The 21736-nt window shown below is 41.7% G+C and overlaps 1 protein-coding gene across 1 annotated transcript in view; it reads right to left on the bottom strand.

Moving 5' to 3' along the window:
* The window catches only part of LOC136883438 (fatty acid synthase), a 560183-nt gene that overhangs the window by 512885 nt on the left and 25562 nt on the right, over positions 1 to 21736 (bottom strand). Inside the window, exon 2 of the mRNA XM_067155718.2 lies at positions 996 to 1184. Coding sequence (XP_067011819.2) covers positions 996 to 1179 — 184 coding nt within the window. The 5' untranslated portion in view covers positions 1180 to 1184. The remainder of the gene's footprint in view (positions 1 to 995; positions 1185 to 21736) is intronic.

The raw sequence follows: 21736 nt of genomic DNA, 5'->3' as shown, positions 1-21736 counted from the left end.
TGAACGCGACATAATTTTCTTTCTTTTTGGAACCTTTTAGTAGCCTGTTAGAAGGTTTGTTTTCAGTTTTATTGACAAGTACGTGTACAAAACTACCTTTGAAATAATTTCTGTCAGCTTGGTATAAAGTATGCCCATTTCCTTATTAAAACTTTCTTGAGACATTGGGATAATGAAGGCTCTGTAGATTAAGCTAGAAAATGCCGCTCCTTTTTGGGCTCCAGAATGAAGCGAGTCATATTTAACAGTCTTGATAATTTGTGCCGGTTTCCGGAATATTTTGAAAGAAAAATTTGTTGTTGTGTCTAGTTAAATTTAAATCTAAAATTTGATCGAGTTGTTGATTTCTGATTCTAGTGTAAATTTAATATGTGGGCATATCTCATTCAAAATCTCTAAGATTGATTCACTATTCGTTTCCCTTTCATCCAGCATAGCTAAAACGTCGTCAAAAAATCTCGCACAGAAAAAGTTTCCTTTAAAATTATTGAGAATTTTTGTCTTTTCTAAGTGATCCATTTATATTTCTGCCAGTATACCCGAAGCTGATAAACCATATGTGAAAAGAAAGTAATTATTGAATAAAACGAACTTCAGGATAGTTATAAGCTCACCAATCTCATGTCTTGTTTGCAATTATGGCTGCCTACTAAAGAAACTGTGGATTTTGCGTGCGCGAGTCGAACAAAGAATCTTGTGCATTTGCGCGGAGCATTATCTCTCTGTCAGTCTATCATACACTCCACTTCCCCTCCCTTCCCTGAAGCACAGCAGCAGGCAGAGCTTTGTGGCCTGGCATAGCAAATACGGTGAGTTCATCAACATGAATCGCGCGGCTGGAAGTAACTTCATTTTCTGGAAAAGGAAACTTTTCTCCGACAATTTGATTGCACCATCGTTCTCGTACATAACACGAAGAGCATCCCTGACTTTTTCTGTATAATTTAGATATACCCTGTAGATATAATTGTATTTATATGGAGAATGAAACTTACTGTTAATGAATTTCTTGTTAACGATCATGTCTTCCTTGTTGAGTAGTTTGTCCCTCAGCTCGTGGATGCTATTACACTGGGGATAAACACCACTTATACCAGTTATTACTATCTCCTCGCCTTCTGGAGGATGGGAGAGCCTCTCTCCATTGCTGATGTGACGTTCCTTGAATGTAGGAGCCATTTGATCTGTAAGGGGAGAAACAACAGTCTTCAATTATTTTGTACAGTACAAGTAACCAGGGAATGATAATATAGCATTAATAAAAATGAATAATAATATAATTATTATTTTATGACTCCTAGACACAAAACAAATTAACCAGGTTAGGGCACAAGTAGAGAAGGCGGGCCTCCAGATGTCCTATGATAAAACAGTGTTCATAACGGATATCAAAACGGCTTGGGACAATGAATAATACAAACGAGTAGACAAGTTGTAAACTGGGGTGAATAGGGACGAAAGGTAAATAGGGGTAACAGTTTCAGAAAAGGTATTCCTTTGATACTAACATGAAAGTAATTGAGATATACCAGTGACATCTGTGTTTTAGAATCCTGGTGAGTAGCTTTTCACAGCCTACCTGATTATGTTCACAATTTGAGACACCTGCGATGTTGATCAGCTGTTTTCAAGATTATGTTGGCGTAAAAACTTCTTTCGTACATCGGTACGGTAACTCGTTGACACAAACATTTTTAAAGTTGACAGGTAATTACTGTCACTTTTCTAAGATATAAGGTCGCATATCCATAGCAAAATTGTTGTGTTAATAAAAGTGATCAAACATTCTATCTTATGATGCCATTTTCTTTTACTTTAAGGAGTGAAAAGAGACAACATGATTTGGAAATATAAAAGTGACCCTCGAGGGTGTCGCACATTTCTCCAGCTTTCATAGATTTGTGTAAAGGAAATGGCATTGAGTTCACCTTTCCATCACTAAATTCCACACACATTAAACAACCTATTTTTTTACACTATTTAGACCATTGAAATGGCGTGGCACAAAGTCCTGGAAATCTGGACAATCCACAACAAATGCTTCGGAATTAATAAGAAGTATTTTCTTCGTCTGCTGAAAGAAACTCTTGACACGTTATCTCCAACCATAGTAACAGACATTGGGCCGATGGCCTTAGATGTTAGGCCATTTAAACAACAAGCATCATTATCAACAAGAAGCAGACATTTGCTCTAGTTTTTGAAAAACAGGCACATATAGGCCTACTTTTAACTTAAACAGTATGCTTGAAAAGTTGTCAGATGTACATGATGGGGAAGATAGCTCTGCCAATGACAGCCTAACAGAGTTCCCAAAGAAGTAAATATGGAGTGGTAATGACAGCCTATACAAAAGCCAGCAGGAAAAGGGCACTGAATGTTCCTCCTGGCAGAAGTGTGTGTGCGTCATACTTACAGTCAGTGGGAGAAGCGGAAGAACACAGCGATGATAACAGTGACGTGAACGTGATACAACACTGGGCAGACAGAAGTTATCACAAAGACAAACCCTGATCAACAGTCTGAGGAAACTGAAGAAACTGGACTCCTGGCATTACGTTTTGGTCAGTGGGTGAAAGTGAAATTTGAAAGCATTGAAATGTTTCAGTAGGAAAATTAATTTTGTTGTTCATGAAGGAGTGACTTATGAGGAGTCTTGTTGAGGGTTGTAGTTCTAAAATTCTCGCACGGTATACTCTAAGATAGGGCACGAGAAATCCCGGGTGCAAGACCACCCTGACGTTTAAAATTAGTAGTTTTCAACTAATTACAACAAACGTATAAATAAATAAAATAAATCAGGCATGTGGTAGACATTTTATGATGACGAAGAAGAAATTCATATCCGAATACACTAGTTCGAAAATTTTAATTTGCTTACACAGTAGTTTTCTACGGAACTACTTCCAGCTATAAACAGTCCAATATGCCTCTTTTCATTTGCGATCACACTTTTCACTGGAACAAACTGTTGAATTGGTGTATTTTTCAGCCACGTATCCATATACATCTCGGGTTTAATTCGGTCACCTCGTGAGACATTTGAATGAATGAACATAAGGCTGGGGACGTAAGCAACGAAGAGTGGTGACTTTAAATAAATGATGACTGATTATGTTATTCATCAAGCTGAACCTTCGATGTTTAAGAATTCGAGCGTAGCTGGAGAGTTAAAACTCACTGACTGAATGGCGAAATTAAAAAGAAAAGAAACCAAAGTAAGAAAGTATACACAGAAAATCAGAAGGCATACTATAACGAGTGGAGTTAACCAGACGGCACACACGTATACCCGCGTATACCTTCCACTACATCTCTGCCTCCAAGGATGAAAATATGTATATTTTCCAAGTGTGAAAGATTTGTGTGAATTTGACCAAGAGCAAGTGGTTCAAATAATGAAGGAACCAACTTTTAGGCGAGGCAGACATAGTTTTAAGTGATAATTGTGTCCTGCATTGTATATGTTAATGGGTTTTGTTTTTTCTTACATGTATCTGTGTCCCTGAAAACCCCAACCGGTGTTGGAATAGGATTTTGTAATTTTCACCATGACTGTCCCTAATGGCTCCCATCCCCGGTGTGGAGAGAGACATTCTTTAATGGCAAATTACTCAAAATTTTGAAATACTATGTGGATGATACTTGATATAGCATGTGATATAAATTTTCACTTCAAAGATCAGAAAGTACATTGCAACATTCATTTCTGGATTTACTGTTTTAAAAACTTCAAATCTGTCCTTATTCACCCCAGGGTACCTGGGAGAATGGATAGAAGCCAACGTCTCCGAGAAAGAAGCCTTCGTGTCACGAATGAACTAAATGGAAATGCATACCACCTAACTGAAGGTTTATACAACAAAAGATCAATATCCTTCACTACGAAGATCATGCACTACTGCAGTGCTATCCGACCAAAGGTATTACACATTGCAAAACGTCTCACAGTGAAGAAGACTTCAGTCCAAAGGAAAAGGATTTTGAGAAAAATCATGGCCGCTGTCAAAGAAAATACAGAAGACGGCACAACCACGAACTATACACGGATGTGCGGAAGCTAACCGACACCAGCCAGGAAAGAAGAATCACCTCTTATGGCCACGTGACGCGAATGAACCTACCAAGATTGTATAATTGAATCATAATTTACTTTCATGGCAAGAAATCAAAGAGACCTGATTCACTGAGGTAGAAGGAGATCTCGAAGAAATGGAGGTCCCACGTAAATTGACATCCTGGCGCATGCCGCATTCAAGAAAACTCTTTAATCATGCCATGGTTTCTACGAAAATGCGACGCTAAAACAGGAAAGGCACGGACACAGGAGAGAGGGAAATAACACCGAGAACGAATGCGGAAGTACTGGGCAAATGTCAAAGCCGAAGGAAGGAGACATTTGAAATGACGTGCTCCACAGTTCGGTGAAATTAGTTGAATGAATTAATGAATTAATTCACGTAATCTATAATAAAAAAGAAGTGCCTGTCTACGCGTGCGTGATGCCCAGTAAAATCTACAGCACGCAAAGCTTTGAAAATTTTAACATATGTAGGTGGAAGGGGGTCCGAATGCATCCCGAGGCCGAATTTTTCACTTCCGCTTTCATTGGTTAGTTATGAACTAAAAACAATCGTAAACGTGTGTTAGGAATTGACAATCCAACATGCTGTCACCAAGATTGAATGCATAGAGCCATAGATTAACTGTCGCAAGGCAACGTACATAAAGAGAAGGAGCCATTTTAAGTCCATGGTGTAGGAAGCCATTTTCGGTCCCAGACACGAGGAACCATATTCAGTTCGTGATATACGGAAGTGTTTATTTATATGCCTGTGATGCGCGGCCAAATCCACGGAACGGAGAAATTTAAAGATGTCTTTTCACAACGACATGAAAAATATAGGTAAATATACGCTTATTTTCTCCGAATCTACCGGAAACAGGATCAGGAGAAGTTCCTGTGTTCTGGAATATGGTCTTTAAGAAAGCGTAATAGGTGAAAATTATGTATAAATAACGGTATTGTAAATAACTAACTAAATAAATAAGGCGATTCGTGATGCGTCGCTATAAAAGGACGTGTTAAGGGAATACAATAGAAGAGAAAGATCAAGACATGAGCAGTGCAAAACAAACAAACAAACAAACAAACAAACAAACAAACAAACAAACAAACAAACAAACAAATAATAATAATACCTAATAATAATAACCGTGCCTGGTCAGTTTGTATGGGATTCAGCTCTGAATTGAGCAAGAGCTAGGCATAACTATGCGTGAGACACTGGAGTGGGGGCCCTCAACCCCGACACGGCGCGTTCCATTGGCTGATAGGGGAAGTTCCTGTAGATATGCAGAACAAGTGTGCATAAGGCATAGCAAAATTAGCACCCGGGGATAAACTGAGGTAAAGGGAAAAATGGCTAACGGCCTCGAAGGCAGAAGAGGACATATCCCATTGGCAGAGACGACGGAAATGCCTACTCAAATCCACTTCACGTCTGACTTGCAGCAAGCCGCAAAGTGGTCAGCATCTGATGACCAGAGGTGCGGCTGGAAATTCATGTTCTGGAACTCACCACTCCAGTCCTAAGAACTGGACCATCGTCCAAACTTGTGATAATCAAGTACCATGAGGTGTATTAGAAATTAAAATTTTACCCCAGGTGGTAACCAATCCACTGCTTTCAAGTACAGTACAACCAGACTGTCGGATTCCAGGGAGTCTGTACTGACACGCAAACAGAGGAAGTCGGAGACCTCTGGCCAACTTCGCCCAAACAGTAAAACCTTTTTTGGAACACTAAATATGAGTACTCCCATACGAGCAGGAAAATTGTATGAACTAGAGAGGACCTTAAACGAACAAGAAATACAGATACTGGCACTACAAGAAACAAGACTGACTGACGAAAACAAAATGGGTTTCGGTAACTACAGACTTTTGAAACGTAAAACAGACAAATGATTTCTCAAAAGAACACCACTTTTAGAAGTCGCTTTCAGAATCAAGAAAAACATACTCAACTCAATAACAAATGTGAGACCTGTAAACGATAGACAAATGACAGTCACCGTAAAGTGTGTAAATAAAACATACACACTAATTAATGAACATGTCAATCAATGAGGACAATAAAACAGACTAAAAAGGTAGACAAATCCTGAGAAACTCTAGAAGAAATAGTAGCCAAAATTTCTCCAAACCACGCCAAAATCTTAATAGGCTGTACCAGGGTACACCTTCCACAGCTATTTAAATTGCCTGCCTTGCCTAAGTCCATCTATGTCAACAGACTTGACTTGTGAACTCACAAAAACCTTCATCGTCTACAGTTAAATGTCTCTACCATCGGTTTAGTTGCTCCCTCTTCTGGACTAAAGATTAACCACTGGATATAGTAATATTCATTTTTGGAGTTGGCAAACCTTTTTGTCTGAGGATTGTTTTGTTTATGTACCGACGTTGTCAATACTACAGCTGGTTCCTCCTCGATTGTAATCAACCTATCAGATACTTGGAATTATGTTCTCTAGCCAATTAAATCCGAGGGTGTGTACAGGAATCCAGCCAATCAGCAAAATGTTCAGGAAGCTTCCCCTCATGGCACTGTAAAAGCAGGGCACTTTAGAGTCGTTTTGAGTGAATCGCTCCAGTGCTTGGGAGTGCGACTTGGCGGAGGCCGAAGGAAGGCAGGGGCGAGGCCTGCGTGAGAAACATCCAGAGGCAGTTTATGGCAGAATTTACCTAGACATGTGATTGCTCTTGCGGGTAATTTGAGGGGCAGGTTTCAACATTTTTCTTTTCATGTAAGTTTGTAAACTGGTGGTTTTCAATGTAGAATTTTAGGCGAAGTCTGAGGACTCTGGTTCTGTCCCCTCGGGAAAATATGTAATACAAGGAACATAGAGTGATGACCCTCTGCTGTTTCCAATTCAACCTTGCATTGGGTGGCTAAAGTTTTTGAAACTTCAAAATTTCGTAAATCTTGTCTCGACTTTAAGTGTTAGTCACACCTTATAGTATAGATTAGAATCTGTATCTTGGGGCATAAGCCTACTCAGGGTTTTAACCATTTCTGTAAGTAGTGCAGGTGTTTCGCCTCCTTGCATTTTGTTTATGGCCGGTTATGTGCAACCATTTCCTTTTTCTATTAAGGCCATGTAGTATGGGCAATTATGCTCCATGTTTATTCGGCAACTTTCCTGCGTCTTGATTCCCTTTAGTAACAGTGCATAGTGTTTTTGAAATTGAGGAGTAATTGGTGAAAACTCTAACGTGAGGTCACCCGATGGGTTTCCTAGTATGACTTCTGTGTATCAAAGGAAACTGGCTGCCTCTGCGTGGATAGACTATGGTTTTTCGGAGCTCAGACTCCTTAGTAGTGTCCCTTCTTGGAGCAAATGGTGCTCTTGTAAAATATTGTAGCTGTCAAGAGCAATAATGCTCTTTTCTATATTGCCTGGTAATTATCACTACATTTTGTACCTGATTTTCGGACTTTTAAGTTGTTAGAGCGGATGAGCTCATTAATAATAACTTATTATATTGTCTGTTATTCATTCAGATTTTCTATCTCCCAGTTTTAAACTAGAAATAAAGGAAAAGAAATAAATAAAATTTCCAAATTAGTTGTGTTCATTTCTGCTCTCGTTAATTCCTTGTCCAGCCATTCAACCCAGGCGCTTCTTATCCCTCTGTGAACCACGGGAACTCCGTAACATAGGCGACGTCAACGCAGAGTTAGGCAAAGAAAGATAATAGAAAAACAATAAGAAAATTCCCAGCACATAAATGGACCAACGAAAGTGGACAAAGATTAATCGAACTCTGTAGGATATTCAACCTTAAAATCATGGCAACACATTTCAAAAAGAAAATGACATGGAGATCACCGAACACACTTATCGGCGAATTCCAAATTGACCCTGTAGCAATCTCTTATCCACGTGTGTGTGTATGCTGAGTCCTCAGCCCTACGATTGGTTGAATCCCCAACAGCTTTGCCATCAGCTGTCATAGATGGCCTAGGCATCACCGAAGAGGCGTACTAGGGAAATGAGGAGTGAGGTAGTTTCCCGTTGCTTTCCTCGCCGAGCCATATGTTGCTATTACATATCAGTCTGCCAAGCCCACTGAAATGCATGCATAAACCAACCCTATGAGCAACATTTTCACACCATTCGTAGCAGGGACCGGCTGCAGAATGAATGGCATTACTAGCATCGCTCATACCTCAGTCACTTTCATATTGTCTAAGCCAAGGATAAGATATAGACAGATCAATGAAAGTAAAAAAATTGCTCTAGCCTATACCAGAAGACATAGTGCACTGTAAACACTAGGTCCCGCCAGCAAAGGCATCTGTTATCCACACCGCAGAGAAATTACGAATGTTCAGGTCAGTAGTGGTGCGACATAGAATCAAATTATTACCATACAAGAATCAAACTAAAGTTGAAACCTCAGAGATTCACATAAAAGAAACCACTAATCACAAAATTTGACCCCACTAGGATCCGACCATATCTCACTGAAAAACTAAAGAGAAAGTAGGCAAAAACTTGGCAACAACTCAAAGGCAAACAGATTACAACAGCAAAAGCACTAATTCCTCTGAAGAAAAGGAAGAGACACCCTAGGTGGAATGAAGAATGTGAACAACCAATCCAATCTCGACAGAAGACACACAACAACTGGAACAGCAAAAAGACAGAGAATAACTACAAAATATTCCTGGCAGTGAGAAAACAGGCAGCTCAATTTCTCAGACAGACCAAGAGGAAATTTGAAAATGATCAACTATTTGAAATCGAGAAAGACTTTAAAAGAATCAACACACGAAATTTCTATAGGAACTTCAAAACTAAGCTTGCAGGATATCAACAACAAAGTCTCTGCATCAATAAAGAAAATGGATAGTTGGCACTAAAAGCAAGCAAACTGCGAGGAACTCATCAGATATTTTAAAGGATTACTGAACTGTCCAGAACCAACACAAATATTTCCCCACAAGAACCTGAAAGTATGAATCCAAGTTCATTACCGCCAGATGAAGAAGAAATCACAAAACAGATGAAAAGACTTTAAAAAAATAAAGCATCGGGTGAAGATGGAATCATAGCGGGAGTCCTTAAATCAGCAGGCCCAGAAACCACAAAAGAAATCACTAAAATCATGCAAGACATTTGGAAAACAGAATGAATCCCAGAAGACTGGAAAAAATGCGTTAATTTACCCACTACACAAGAAGGGAGACAGAACAGATGTAAACAACTACAGAGGAACCTCACTAATATTTGTATCGGTTGCATACAAAATATTCTATCCCAGTGTCTTCTTGATAGAGCACAACAACAGCTAGAAGCATAAATCGGAGAATATCAGACAGGATTCAGACCAGGCCGATCGTGTCCAGAGCAAATCTTGAACCTAAAGTTAATCCTAAGACATTAGAGAATTTGTAGCAAAAATTTAATCTGCACATTTGTTGATTTCAAAAAAGGCTACGATTCACTTGATCGCAATCGCTCTTCCAAATATTCAAAGAACAAAGTTTAGACATGAAAACACTTGCAAACATAAAACGGACACTGATAGACACGAAGTTCAAGGTTAAATTCATGAGGGAAACCTCAAACCCCTTTGGAATCAAAACGGGAGTAAGACAAGGAGATGGGCTCTCACCTTTATTCTTCAACTGCGCTATTGAAAAAGTGATACAAGAATGGCGCAAACAGAAATTGGTTCTCAAAATTCACCAACCAATCACTTTAGGCAGAGGAAAACTAGCGATAGATTGCCCAGCATTTGCGGACGACCTAGCAATATTAACCTTAGAAAGCAGTCTCTGTGGATCAGTAGTAGAGTGTCGGCCCCCGGATCCCTAGAGAGCGGGTTCAATCCCGGCAGAGGTAGTCGGATTTTTGAAGGGCGGAAAAAATCCATTCGACATTCCATGTCGTACGATGTCGGCATGTAAAAGATCTCTGGTGACACATTTGATGTTTTCCCGACAAAATTCATTAAAACTCAGCCATAGACGCCCAAGAGAGTTTCGGTTTATTCGGTCCGCCATCTAATGGACCTAGAGTAAAACGAAACGTCGAAATTGACGAGCAGACAGCCAGATGGCGTCAAATTGAAATGTCTGCACACGGTAGCTGAGTCCATACGATTATTATTATTATTATTATTATTATTATTATTATTATTATTATTATTATTATTATTATTATTATTATTATTATTATTATTATTATTATTATTATTATTATTATTAACGCGAGATATATCAACAGCCCAAAATCAGATTGAACTCCTGAAATAAGTTGCGGAAAAAGTCGGCCTTCAGATATCTTTCGAAAAGACAGAAAGAATACATGACCTGCAACAAACATGCACCAAAATTCATGGAGACAAAATATGGAAAAATTAAACGAGTATCACAATATAAGTACCTTGGTGAAACAATTCAGGGAAATGGACTCGAAATGAAAGCGAATGAAAATAGATGGCAAAAGATGGAAGCCGCATATCAACTGACCCAAAATATCCATAACAAAAATGTATCTTCAAGGACACAAGACTAAGAAATTACGATACAGTCATTAAACCAGAATGTCTTTATGGACCAGGAAAGCAGACATTGAAAACATTGAGAAAAAGGAACGCAAAATCATAAGAAAAATTCTAGGCCCAAAACTCACCAACGGACAATACCAACTAAGAGGCAGACAGAAAATCAAACAGTACACAAATATTTACTGTGACATTAGAAAACGCAGGCTAAGATTCTATGGACATATTAAAATAATGCATCCAGACAGACTTACCAAACGAATAATCGAATTCAATGAAAACAGGAGTAAAGGTAAAACAGACACAATTAAATGTATTTGCAAAATCAAAACCGGTTTGTAACAGGCAGAAATTACGCCAGCAGATGTCCAAAACAGGGGAATCTTCAGATCCAAAATTCACAAATGGCAAATTGACCAAGGGGAAAGACCAAAGAAGAAGACCGGAACGACCTGGTCTGAAGGCAGAAAGAAGCCCACAGTAAAAGATGAAAGAAGTATGGGCACGCCTCTAAGTACTTTGCATGGTCTTAATGGGCTTATTCGCATATATACACTCTCATGTTCATAAAACCCAGAACACCGTGAAATACTATGTATAGGAAGTTCATATTCACAGGATATGTGCATTAGTATGTTCTAAAGAAATGATTAGTATTTGAAACATGTCAGCCGCCAGGTTCAAGGTCCACATCGATATCTCGGCGCACCACCACCGACTGGTAAAATGTGCCTGCAGCTCTCTTTGTCACTATAAACAGAAGGATATGGATCAGTGTAGCTTGAGCAGACGTGAAGGATACCTCGCAGGCGTATGCGAGAACCGTACAGTCAAGTGAGTGAGTTTGAGAGGGCGCATTATTGGCATGAGAGAACATGATGCATCCATCCGAGAAATTGCTGCTCGTGTGGGACGAAGTGTGTCGGCAGAGCAACAGGTGTGTACAGAATAGTTCACAGAAGGCCGTAGAACATGACGAGATGGGTCTGGTCACACCACCCAGACCGACCCCAGAGAAGATTGACACCTCATCCGAATGGCGTTGCAGGAGATATCTGCGTCCTCCTCGGCTCTGGCGCAACAGTGAAACAGTGAAACACATCGTACGCTATCAGGAGTGACAGTCCGTCGCCGTTTATTGCGGTATGGGTTACCGGCGCGACGTCCACTCTTCCAGCTACAGTTGACTGATGTGCGTGAACATGCTAGACTGCAATGGTGTAAGGAACGACGTCACTGGGAACAGGAATAGCAGCAGATTGTGTTTTCGGACGAATCTAGGTTCTGTATGTTTGAAAATGATAGCCGCATTTTGGTTCGCCGCAGACAGGAGGAGGGGCATCACACTGACTGCATTCGCACAAGACATACAGCGCCAACTCAAGGCTTTATGGTGTGGGGTGTTTTTGGGTATAACCACAAATCACAGTTGGTGCTTGTCCAGGGCACTGTGATAATTTTGACGTACGTGAATGACATCCTGCGACCAGTGGCCATACCGTTTCAGCACGACACCCCAGACGCCATATTTCAGTAGGACAATGCGCGACCACACGTTGCTGCACAAGTTCGTGCCTTATATTAAAGTTGTTGTGGTTAAAAAGCTCGTAGTTGGATTTAAGTCCCACGCTGTCGGTTCATCGCTCGTCGATGTCTAACTGGCATGGTTCGTGGGACGTCCTACCGGTGGTGGCGAGTTGAATGCGGGCGGCCGCCCTGGTTATCCGCGTGCGGATACTGCGCGCCGTAGGCGGACCCCGATGAAATCCTACCGCGGTGCTCTTCATCGAGTATCGAATTGGGCCGGCACGTTTACTTTGAACAAATTAGAGTGCTTAAAGAAGGCCGGCTGCGCCTGAATACTGTGTGCATGGAATAATGGAATAGGACCTCGGTTCTATTTTGTTGGTTTTCGGAACCCGAGGCAATGATTAATAGGGACAGGAGGGGGCATTCGTATTGCGACGTTAGAGGTGAAATTCTTGGATCGTCGCAAGACGGACCGAAGCGAAAGCATTTGCCAAGTATGTTTTCATTAATCAAGAACGAAAGTTAGAGTTTCGAAGGCGATCAGATACCGCCCTAGTTCTAACCATAAACGATGCCAGCTAGCGATCCGCCGAAGTTCCTCCGATGACTCGGCGGGCAGCTCCCGGGAAACCAAATATTTTGGATTCCGAGGGAAGTATGGTTGCAAAGCTGAAACTTAAAGGAATTGACTGAAGGGCACCACCAGGAGTGGAACCTGCGGCTTAATTTGACTCAAGACGGGAACCTCACCAGGCCCGGACACCGGAAGGATTGACAGATTGAGAGCTCTTTTTTGATTCGGTTGGTGGTGGTGCATGGTCGTTCTTAGTAGGTGGAGCGATTTGTCTGGTCAATTCCGATAACGAACGAGACTCTAGCCTGCTAAATAGTCGCATCCGGTATCCGTTCGTGCTACCGGCGACAACACATCTTCTTAGAGGGACAGGCGGCTTCTAGCCGCAAGAGATTGAGCAATAACAGGCCTGTGATGCCCTTAGACGTTCTGGGCTGCACGCACGCTACTCTGAAGGAATCAGCGTGTCCTCCTAGTCCGAAAGGACCGGGCAACCCGTTGAACCTCCTTCGTGCTAGGGATTTGGGCTTGCAATTGTTCCCCATGAACGAGGAATTCTCAGTAAGCGCGAGTCATAAGCTCGCGTTGATTACGTCCCTGCCCTTTGTACACACCGCCCGTCGCTACTACCGATTGAATGATTTAGTGAGGTCTTCGGACCGGTGCGCGGGATCTGCTTCGCGCAGATTCCGATCTGTCTGGAAAGATGACCAAAGTTGATTATTTACAGGAATTAAAATCGTAACACGGTATCCGTAGGTGAACCTGCGGAAGGATCATTAGCGAAATTGTTTTATCAAAAAACATTTCGAGAAGGAGGAGTCGGACGGCCCCGCGCAGTCCTCTCTTCCGAAGAGGCTCCCTCGAGGAGCGAGACTTGTCACAGGATGTCAGACAGTTGTCCAGGCCCACCCATTCACCGGACTTGTCGCCAATCGAAAATATGTGGGATATGGTGAAATCGACGGGGTGAGGCGCTGTGACCCAGTGCCAACCACCAAAGATGAACTGTGGAACCAGGTGAATGCAGCATGGATGGCTATACCCCAGGACGCCATTCACGCCGTATACGTGTCGTTGCCATCACGCATGGAAAAAGTTATCACTGGCCATGGAGGACCCAGTTCCTACTAGGCAACAGAACACATGCTCAACCTAGGTGAGTGAAATGCTAACCTGTTCTGCAGAACATACCAGTGAACATGTTCTATGAATGTGAACTTCCTATCTCTAGTCTTTCAAGATGTTCTGTTTTTATGAATATGAGTGTATACTGTATATAAACTAATAATAATAATAATAATAATAATAATAATAATAATAATAATAATGATGATGATAATACATGTAGGGTTCAATAATACCGTTGAGATGAGCGGTTTATGGCTGAGTAACCAGCGTAACAGCCTTCAATGTGTGTCGATCTGATAAGCCCAAGCAGTAAAAGCGATATTTCAATGTGCTCAGGTACGAAGCCTCAAGGTGGTAGATTTAGTGGCATGTACAACAACTGCTCTGTATAGTATACGTAGTACAGTCATTAAGTTCTCAGACTGGCAGCATGATGGCGCTGTGGTGCACTAAAGCGAGCAGGTGGCGCCGTGGTATGGCACCATGTCAGTTAGTCTCTCGTCCCTGCAAGAGAGAGTTGAGTGCATGCACTGGAGGCAGACGTACGGTAGTTGTTGTGACGGTGATTTGAATGCGCCTGTCGGACCTTAACATGTCATAGTTTCAGCAACGGGCAAACATAAAGCTCTGCTAGAAATTAGGCAAAACCGCTGCCGAAACGTTTGAAATGGTGCAGCAGGTTTACGGTGAGGACGCATTGAGTCGCAGTGTTGTGTTTAGGTGGCACCGACGTTTTGTGCAAGGACGGGACAGTTTGGAAGATGGTGTGCGTACTGGTCGGACATAAACAGCTCGAACGGAACGCAAGATCCAAGAAGTTCCAACGTTGGTGCGTGGTAACCGCTCCCAATCGGTAGACAATCTCGCAGCAGCAATAGGGGTCAGCCATAGTACTTGCCACAAGACCTCAACATGTCTCGTGTTACCCAGCACAGTGTGCCACGAATCCTGTCGCAAGACCAACGTGATGATCGCATGGCGATTTGTGGTGACCTCATCAGTAGTGCCGACGATTATCCGACGTTTCTCAACCGGATAATAACTGGAGACGAAACATGGTGTTTCCTTTACGATCCGCAACTAAAACGACAATCCGCCACCTGGAAAATGCCATCATCAGCATCACAGAAAAAACACGACAAGACAGGTCAAAAGGCAGGGTGATGATGTAACTGTTTTTCATTCAAATGGAATCGTCACATGGAATTTCTCCCAGACGGTGCAACGGTAAACAAAAGCCGTTACAAGGAGATCCTTGGCCTTGGCCGTTTACGCGCTGCAATTCGCCATAAGCGACCTGGGCTTTGTCGTACAAAGAATTGGCAGTTGCTACACGACAACGCCCCTGCACATCGCTCCGTCCTTGTCCAAGAGGAACTTGCAAGGCAACAGGTGACAGTTTTTCCACACCCTCCGTACTCACCTGATCTCGCACCATGCGATTTTTTCTCTTTCCTCGCCTGAAAGCACTCCTACGTGGGCGCAGATTTCAATCGTCCGAAGAGGTCATGACGGACACATGAGAAGCCATACGGAACATTACTGCCAACTGCTTTCAGCGGTGCTTCTATCAGCTTGGCAAACGCGCATAACGCATAACGTCCAACGGGGGCTATATTGAGGGTGGATGTGGTTCTGTTTAAGTGGTTAACTGCCAACGGCGACCATTTTGAGGGTGGATGTGGTTCTGTGTAGGTGTACGCTGTGTAATGCGGCATCGTGTGCAACATACAAAGTCGTGTGGTGCCTATCCTCCAGGCGTCAAGTCTCAGAACTTAATGACTGTACTACGTAGAATATCTGAAGGCTTATTATCCCTGAATCTACCGTAGACAGGATCTGGAGAAGTTGTTGTGTACTGGAGCATGGTCTTTGAGAGGCGTACAAGGTGCAAAAGGTGCGTAAATAACGGCAAATAAATAAATAAATAAATAAATAAATAAATAAATAAATAAATAAATAAATAAATAAATAAATAAATAAATAAATAAATAAATAAATAAATAAATAAATAAATAAATAAATAAGTGCGGCCAGTATCCAGTAGTCGGGAGATAGTGGGTTCGAGCCCCACTGTCGGCAGCCCTGAAGATGGTTTTCCGTGGTTTCCCATTTTCACACCAGGCAAATGCCGGTGTTGTACCTTAATTAAGGCCACGGCCGCTTCCTTCCACTTCCTAGGCCTCTCCTATCCCATCGTCACCATAAGACCTATCTGTGTCATTGCGACGTAAAGCAAATAATAATAATAATAATAATAATAATCATAATAATAATAATAATAATAATAATAATAATAATAATAATAATAATAATAATAATAATAATAATAATAATAATAATAATAATAATAATAATAATAATAATAATAATTGTACCAGGGGTACACCTTCTCCGTCCCGTTGAACTGCGCGCCTTCTAAAAGCCATCTGTATTATGAATCTTGAACTATTGTAATTCAAGATGCTTGGACCTTCAACGATTAGATATCTCTACCATCGGCCTAAGTGCCCCCTCTGGCGGGATTAAGGACAATTCATTTTCAAGGGAATTTGAATTTTCAAAGTTTGTAAACCTTAAGTTTTTGTAGATTTTTTTCACGTATCAAAGCTAGCAACACTCATAGGACTTCCTTCTTCCTTAGTTATTAACCAATCAAAAATTAGGGAATATTTGCTCTAGTCAATTAAAATTCGGGGTGTATACAGGTGTCCTGTCTATCTGAAAAGAGTTCTGGAAACTTCCCTCGGAAATGCTATAAAGGCTGGGCGCTTTTGGGCCGTATTATCATCTTCGTCGCTCCGGTCTAGTGAGTGTGACGTGTTATTCGGAGACAGAGGCTGTCTGTCGTCGTTCGGAAGGCCCAACTACTCAAGGTAATGGCAGAAATTTCTTAACATGTGGTGACTCCAGGCAGATAACTTGATTGGAATTTTTCAAACTTCTTTTCTTAATGTAAAGTTCTAAAGTCATGGTTTAAATGTAAATTTTCGGCAAGTCTGACTACTCTGTTCAAATCCCTGCTGGGAAACGTGTAAATTAAGGGAACAAAGAGTGTTCACCCTCTGTTGATTCCCATTCAACTTGGTGTGGGGTGACAAAATCTTTCTAAACCTCTAAATTCTTCACAATTCTCCGGCATTTAATATTTCTCGTTTAGTCACTCCTCTGTAGTATAGGCTTAGCCTCTGCCGTAAGCCCAATTCGGGAGTACAGTGTTTCACCTCCTAGCTTTTGTTAATGGCCGATCGTGTTAAACCTTTTATTTTTACATTAAGGCCATTGCTCCCGTTTAAATTGTAATTATTGATAAGCGAGTGTGTAACAGACTGTTGAGCAGAAGTGACTGTAAGCACAGTTTTTGAAAATTGTAAGGCATATTTTGTAAGAAGCGTGTGACTCTTGGAGTTTGGACTAGAGTAACTTTTCGGAGCTAAGTCTCCTGGAATGAAAATGAGTGGAGCAAACACGCTCTTATAAAAGTGTACTGGTTCAAAGTGATTACGCTCATCCCTTGAATATTATTCTGTTCATAACTCTCTCTAGTTTGTACCTGAATTTTGGACTTACAGTCATTGTTATTCCATTTAACTGTTATTTGTTTTGTTTTTTGGTTCATATTTTTAACTACCACATTTTAGTAGTATAATAGACGGGTTCTGCCGCCTCCTCCTCCTCCGGCTCTCGGGAGAGGCCTCCTCCTCCCGCGGGAAATTTGAATTTTGGCGGGAAATTTGAATTTTGGCGCGAGATTTGAATTTGTAAACAAAGCCACGTGCTTTTTGACAGCTGTCATCGACAACAACGCATCGCTAACCTCAGTACTGCCATCTTGACGGGCCTAAACCTCACTAGTGCCAACTTAACCTAACTAGCATGAGGTAAACAAAGCCACGTGTTTTTTGACAGCCACGTGCTTTTTGACAGATTTGTAAACAAAGCCACGTGCTTTTTGACAGCTGTCATCGACAACAACGCATCGCAAACCTCAGTACTACCATCTTGACGGGCCTAAACCCCAGTAGTGCCAACTTAACCTAACTAGCATGAGGTAAACAAAGCCACGTGTTTTTTGACAGCCACGTGCTTTTTGACAGATTTGTAAACAAAGCCACGTGCTTTTTGACAGACAACAACGCATCGCTAACCTCAGTACTGCCATCTTGACGGGAATAAACCTCAGTAGTGCCAACTTAACCTAACTAGCTCGAGATAAACAAAGCCACGTGCTTTTTGACAGCCACATGCTTTTTGACAGCTGCCATCCGCCATCTTTAAACTACAGAGCGCTGTGCTGCCCTCTTGCGTCACCTGTCATCGGCAGTGCTGCCATCTTGGCGGGCCTAAACCTTAGTGCTACCAACTTAACCTCACTAGCTCGAGATAAACAAATCCACGTGCTTTTTGACAGCCACGTGCTTTTTTGACAGCTGTCATCCGCCATCTTTAATCCATAGAGCACAGTGCTGCCCTCTTTAGCTACTTACCTTTGAAATGTGGTGGCGGATAATTTGAAAAATGCTTTTTGACAGCAGCCATCTTGCATCGCAAACCTCAGTGCTGCCCTCTTTAGCTAGATACCTGTGGTAGCAGACAATTCCACGTGACAGCAGCCATCTTTAATCAAGAGAGCACCGTGCTGCCCTCTATGTGGTGGCGGCAAATTGAAAAATTCCACGTGCTCTTGTTTGGAAACAAACTCACGTGCTTTTTTGACAGCTACCATCCACCATCTTTAATCAACAGAGCACAGTGCTGTACTCTTTAGCTAGATACCTTTGAAATGTGGTGGCGGCAATTTGAAAAATTCTATGTGCTCTTGTTGGGAAACAAAGCCACGTGCTTTTTTGACAGCTGTCATCCGCCATCTTTAATCAATAGAGCACCGTGCTGCTATCATGCGGGCAATTTCATCACCTATCACCCGCCATCTTTAATCTACAGAACACCGTGCTGCCCTCTTTATGGCTACTACCTTAAGCATGTAGTAGCGGGCAATTTGAAAAGTTCTGTTAGCTATCATCCGCCATCTTTAATCAAGAGAGCACCGTGCTGCCATCTTTAGCTAGATACCTTTGAAATGTGGTGGCGGCAAATTGAAAAATGCCACATGCTCTTGTTTGGAAACAAACTCACGTGCTTTTTGACAGCTACCATCCGCCATCTTTAATCAACAGAGCATAGTGCTGCCCTCTTTAGTTTGAAATGTGGTGGCGGCAAATTCCACATGCTCTTGTTTGGTAAACATAGCCACGTGCTTTTTTGACAGCTATCATCCGCCATCTTTAATCCAGAGAGCGCCGTGCTGCCCTCTTTATCGCAGTAGATGTAAATTCGTCACCTGTCATACGCAGTGCTGCTATCTTTAGCTAGATACCTTTGAAATGTGGTGGTGGATAATTTAAAAAGAAAAATTCTACAGCAGTCCTCTCTCGACGCTAATTGCATAAGATGGCGGCTATACATGACTCCTTAAGGGTGCTTACGCAAGATGGCTGCTATACACAGGTTCTTATGAGACGCCCTTGGGATGCTTGCGCAAGATGGTGGTTATACAAGGCTCCTTATGAGACACCCTAGTGATGCTTGCGCAAGATGGCGGTTGCTCTTATGAGGCGGCTTAAGGGTCCTTGCACAAGATGGCTAGAGACGCCCTAAGGATGCTTGCGCAAGATGGCGGACACAAGATGGCGGCTATACACGTCTCCTTATGAGACGCCTTAAGGGTGCTTGCGCAAGATGGCTGCTGCTCTTAGCTTAGAGGCTAACGTGTCGTGCTAGTTCGATTCATTAAATTTAGGGCTTAAATGCAAAATGTTAAATATCTCGAAAGCAGTGCACCGTAGAGCAAAACGGACAAAATTTTTCTGCCTAATACCTAGGTTCGCAGTATGAGGAACAAGAAAATCATAGTCTAATGATGGGATCAACGGTTCGGTTCCTACTTAGGCCCTTTGGCATTTGCTCTGTTTTAGCTTGTATTGAAGCGAGTCTTCGTAACATGATCAGGTTTAGCTATGGTAGAGAGTATAACGTGCCGTGCAGGTTCGATTCATTAAATTTGGAGGCTTAAATGCAAAATGTTAAATATCTCGAAAACGATGCATCGTAGAGCAAAACGGACAAAATTTTTCCGCCTAATACGTAGGTTCGTAGTATCAGGAACAAGAAAAAACATAGTCTAATGATGAGATCAACGGTTCGATTCCTACTTAAGCCCTTTGCCATTCGCAGCTATCTATTTCTACAAGATGGTGGCTGCTCTTATGAGAAACAAGATGCCTTGAGACGTCCTAGGGATGCTTACGCAAGATGGCAGACACAAAATGGTGACTATACATAGCTCCTTATGAGACGGCCTAGGGGTGCTCGCACAAGATGGCGGCTACTCTTATGAAGAAAGCTAGCTTAGAGGCTACTGCGCAAGATAACAGCTGCTGTTATGCATGTGGTGGAGGGCAATTTGAAATTCTATGTGCTTAATCAACAGAGCACCCTGCTGCCCTCTTTAGCTGAAATGTGGTGGTGGATAATTTGAAAAATTCTTTTGACAGCTATCATCTTTAAACAAAGGCGACTATACATAGGCTGTTAAGGCCTTATCATTCTCCTCCTCCTCCTCCTCCTCCTCCTCCTCCTCCTCCTCCTTCTCTACCTCCTCCTCCGCCTCTTATGTCAAGGCATAGCTTTATATCGAACAAGTTTAAACCTGCATCGCGAAGGCAAGCGTGTGCAGCGATAACATTATTGTGCATGTTTAGACTTTCGAAACATAAGAAGAGTAGAATCAAACGCTGTACTCGATACGACATGTGATCAGAACATTGATTGATGCGTTCAGAAAACAAAATAAGTGATCAAGACTAGAATCGAACAATGTACTCAATACATCATGTGTTTAGAATATGTCAGGGGATACGCTTGTTCTAAGAAGATCAGATTGAAACATAACAAGACTAGAATAGAACACTGTAATCGATGTTGTTAACTTCAACATGTGATCAGAACATTGATTGATGTGTTCAGAACACAAAATAAGTGATCATGACTAGAATCGAACACTGTACTCGATACAACATGTGATCAGAACATTGATCGATGTGTTCAGAACACGAAATAAGTGATCAAGACTAGAATCGAACACTGTACTCAATACAACATGTGTTTAGAACATGTTAGGGGGTACCCTCGTTCTAAGAAGATCAGAATGAAACATAACAAGACTAGAATCGAACACTGTAATCGATGTTGTTAACCTCAACATATGATCAGAACATTGTTTGATGTGTTCAGAGCAAAAGTACAATTTTGATGATTTGCGCAGCTAACTCGCTCGGTAAACGATATAGCCAAAGTATAACTTCAAATTATTTACCTTCCATCATTCGTCTTGTGTGTAAAAATCAGTCGAACAAATTATCGCATAAACATGGCTGAAAAAAAATCGTGATAGGGTATGGAACCCAGGGGTTACATCTTATCAGAAGGGCAAAAAGGATGAAAGGACTCTTCCTCCTCCTTACCGCACATTCCTTGGCTAAAGGGCTAATGGGCTAAAGGGCTAATGGGCTAAAGGGCTAATGGGCTAAAGGGCTAATGGGCTAAAGGGCTAAAGGGCTAAAGGTGCAACAACCTCATCGATCGCTATCAGCAAGAACGCTTGTACTTTGTTAAGTGTAGAAAATTAATCTTTATTGGTAAATGGTTTTATGTTCAGAACAAGGAATGGAACCTAGGGGTTACGTCTTACCTAATAAAATCCCCGAGGTGCGATGAGTTACGTTTTTCGAACTAGTGTTTGGAACACTGAACTTTTCAAGATGGCAAGAGTGAGGTTAGCAATGTTCTGTTGTTGGATTTTAAATTCCGCGCTACAACATGCATAAGGTGGCAGCCCTTGAGGTTTACTCCCGTAA

The sequence above is a fragment of the Anabrus simplex genome, chromosome 11 (assembly GCF_040414725.1).
Source record: "Anabrus simplex isolate iqAnaSimp1 chromosome 11, ASM4041472v1, whole genome shotgun sequence".
Taxonomy (NCBI): domain Eukaryota; kingdom Metazoa; phylum Arthropoda; class Insecta; order Orthoptera; family Tettigoniidae; genus Anabrus; species Anabrus simplex.
This window is presented reverse-complemented; position numbering and strand designations above follow the sequence as displayed.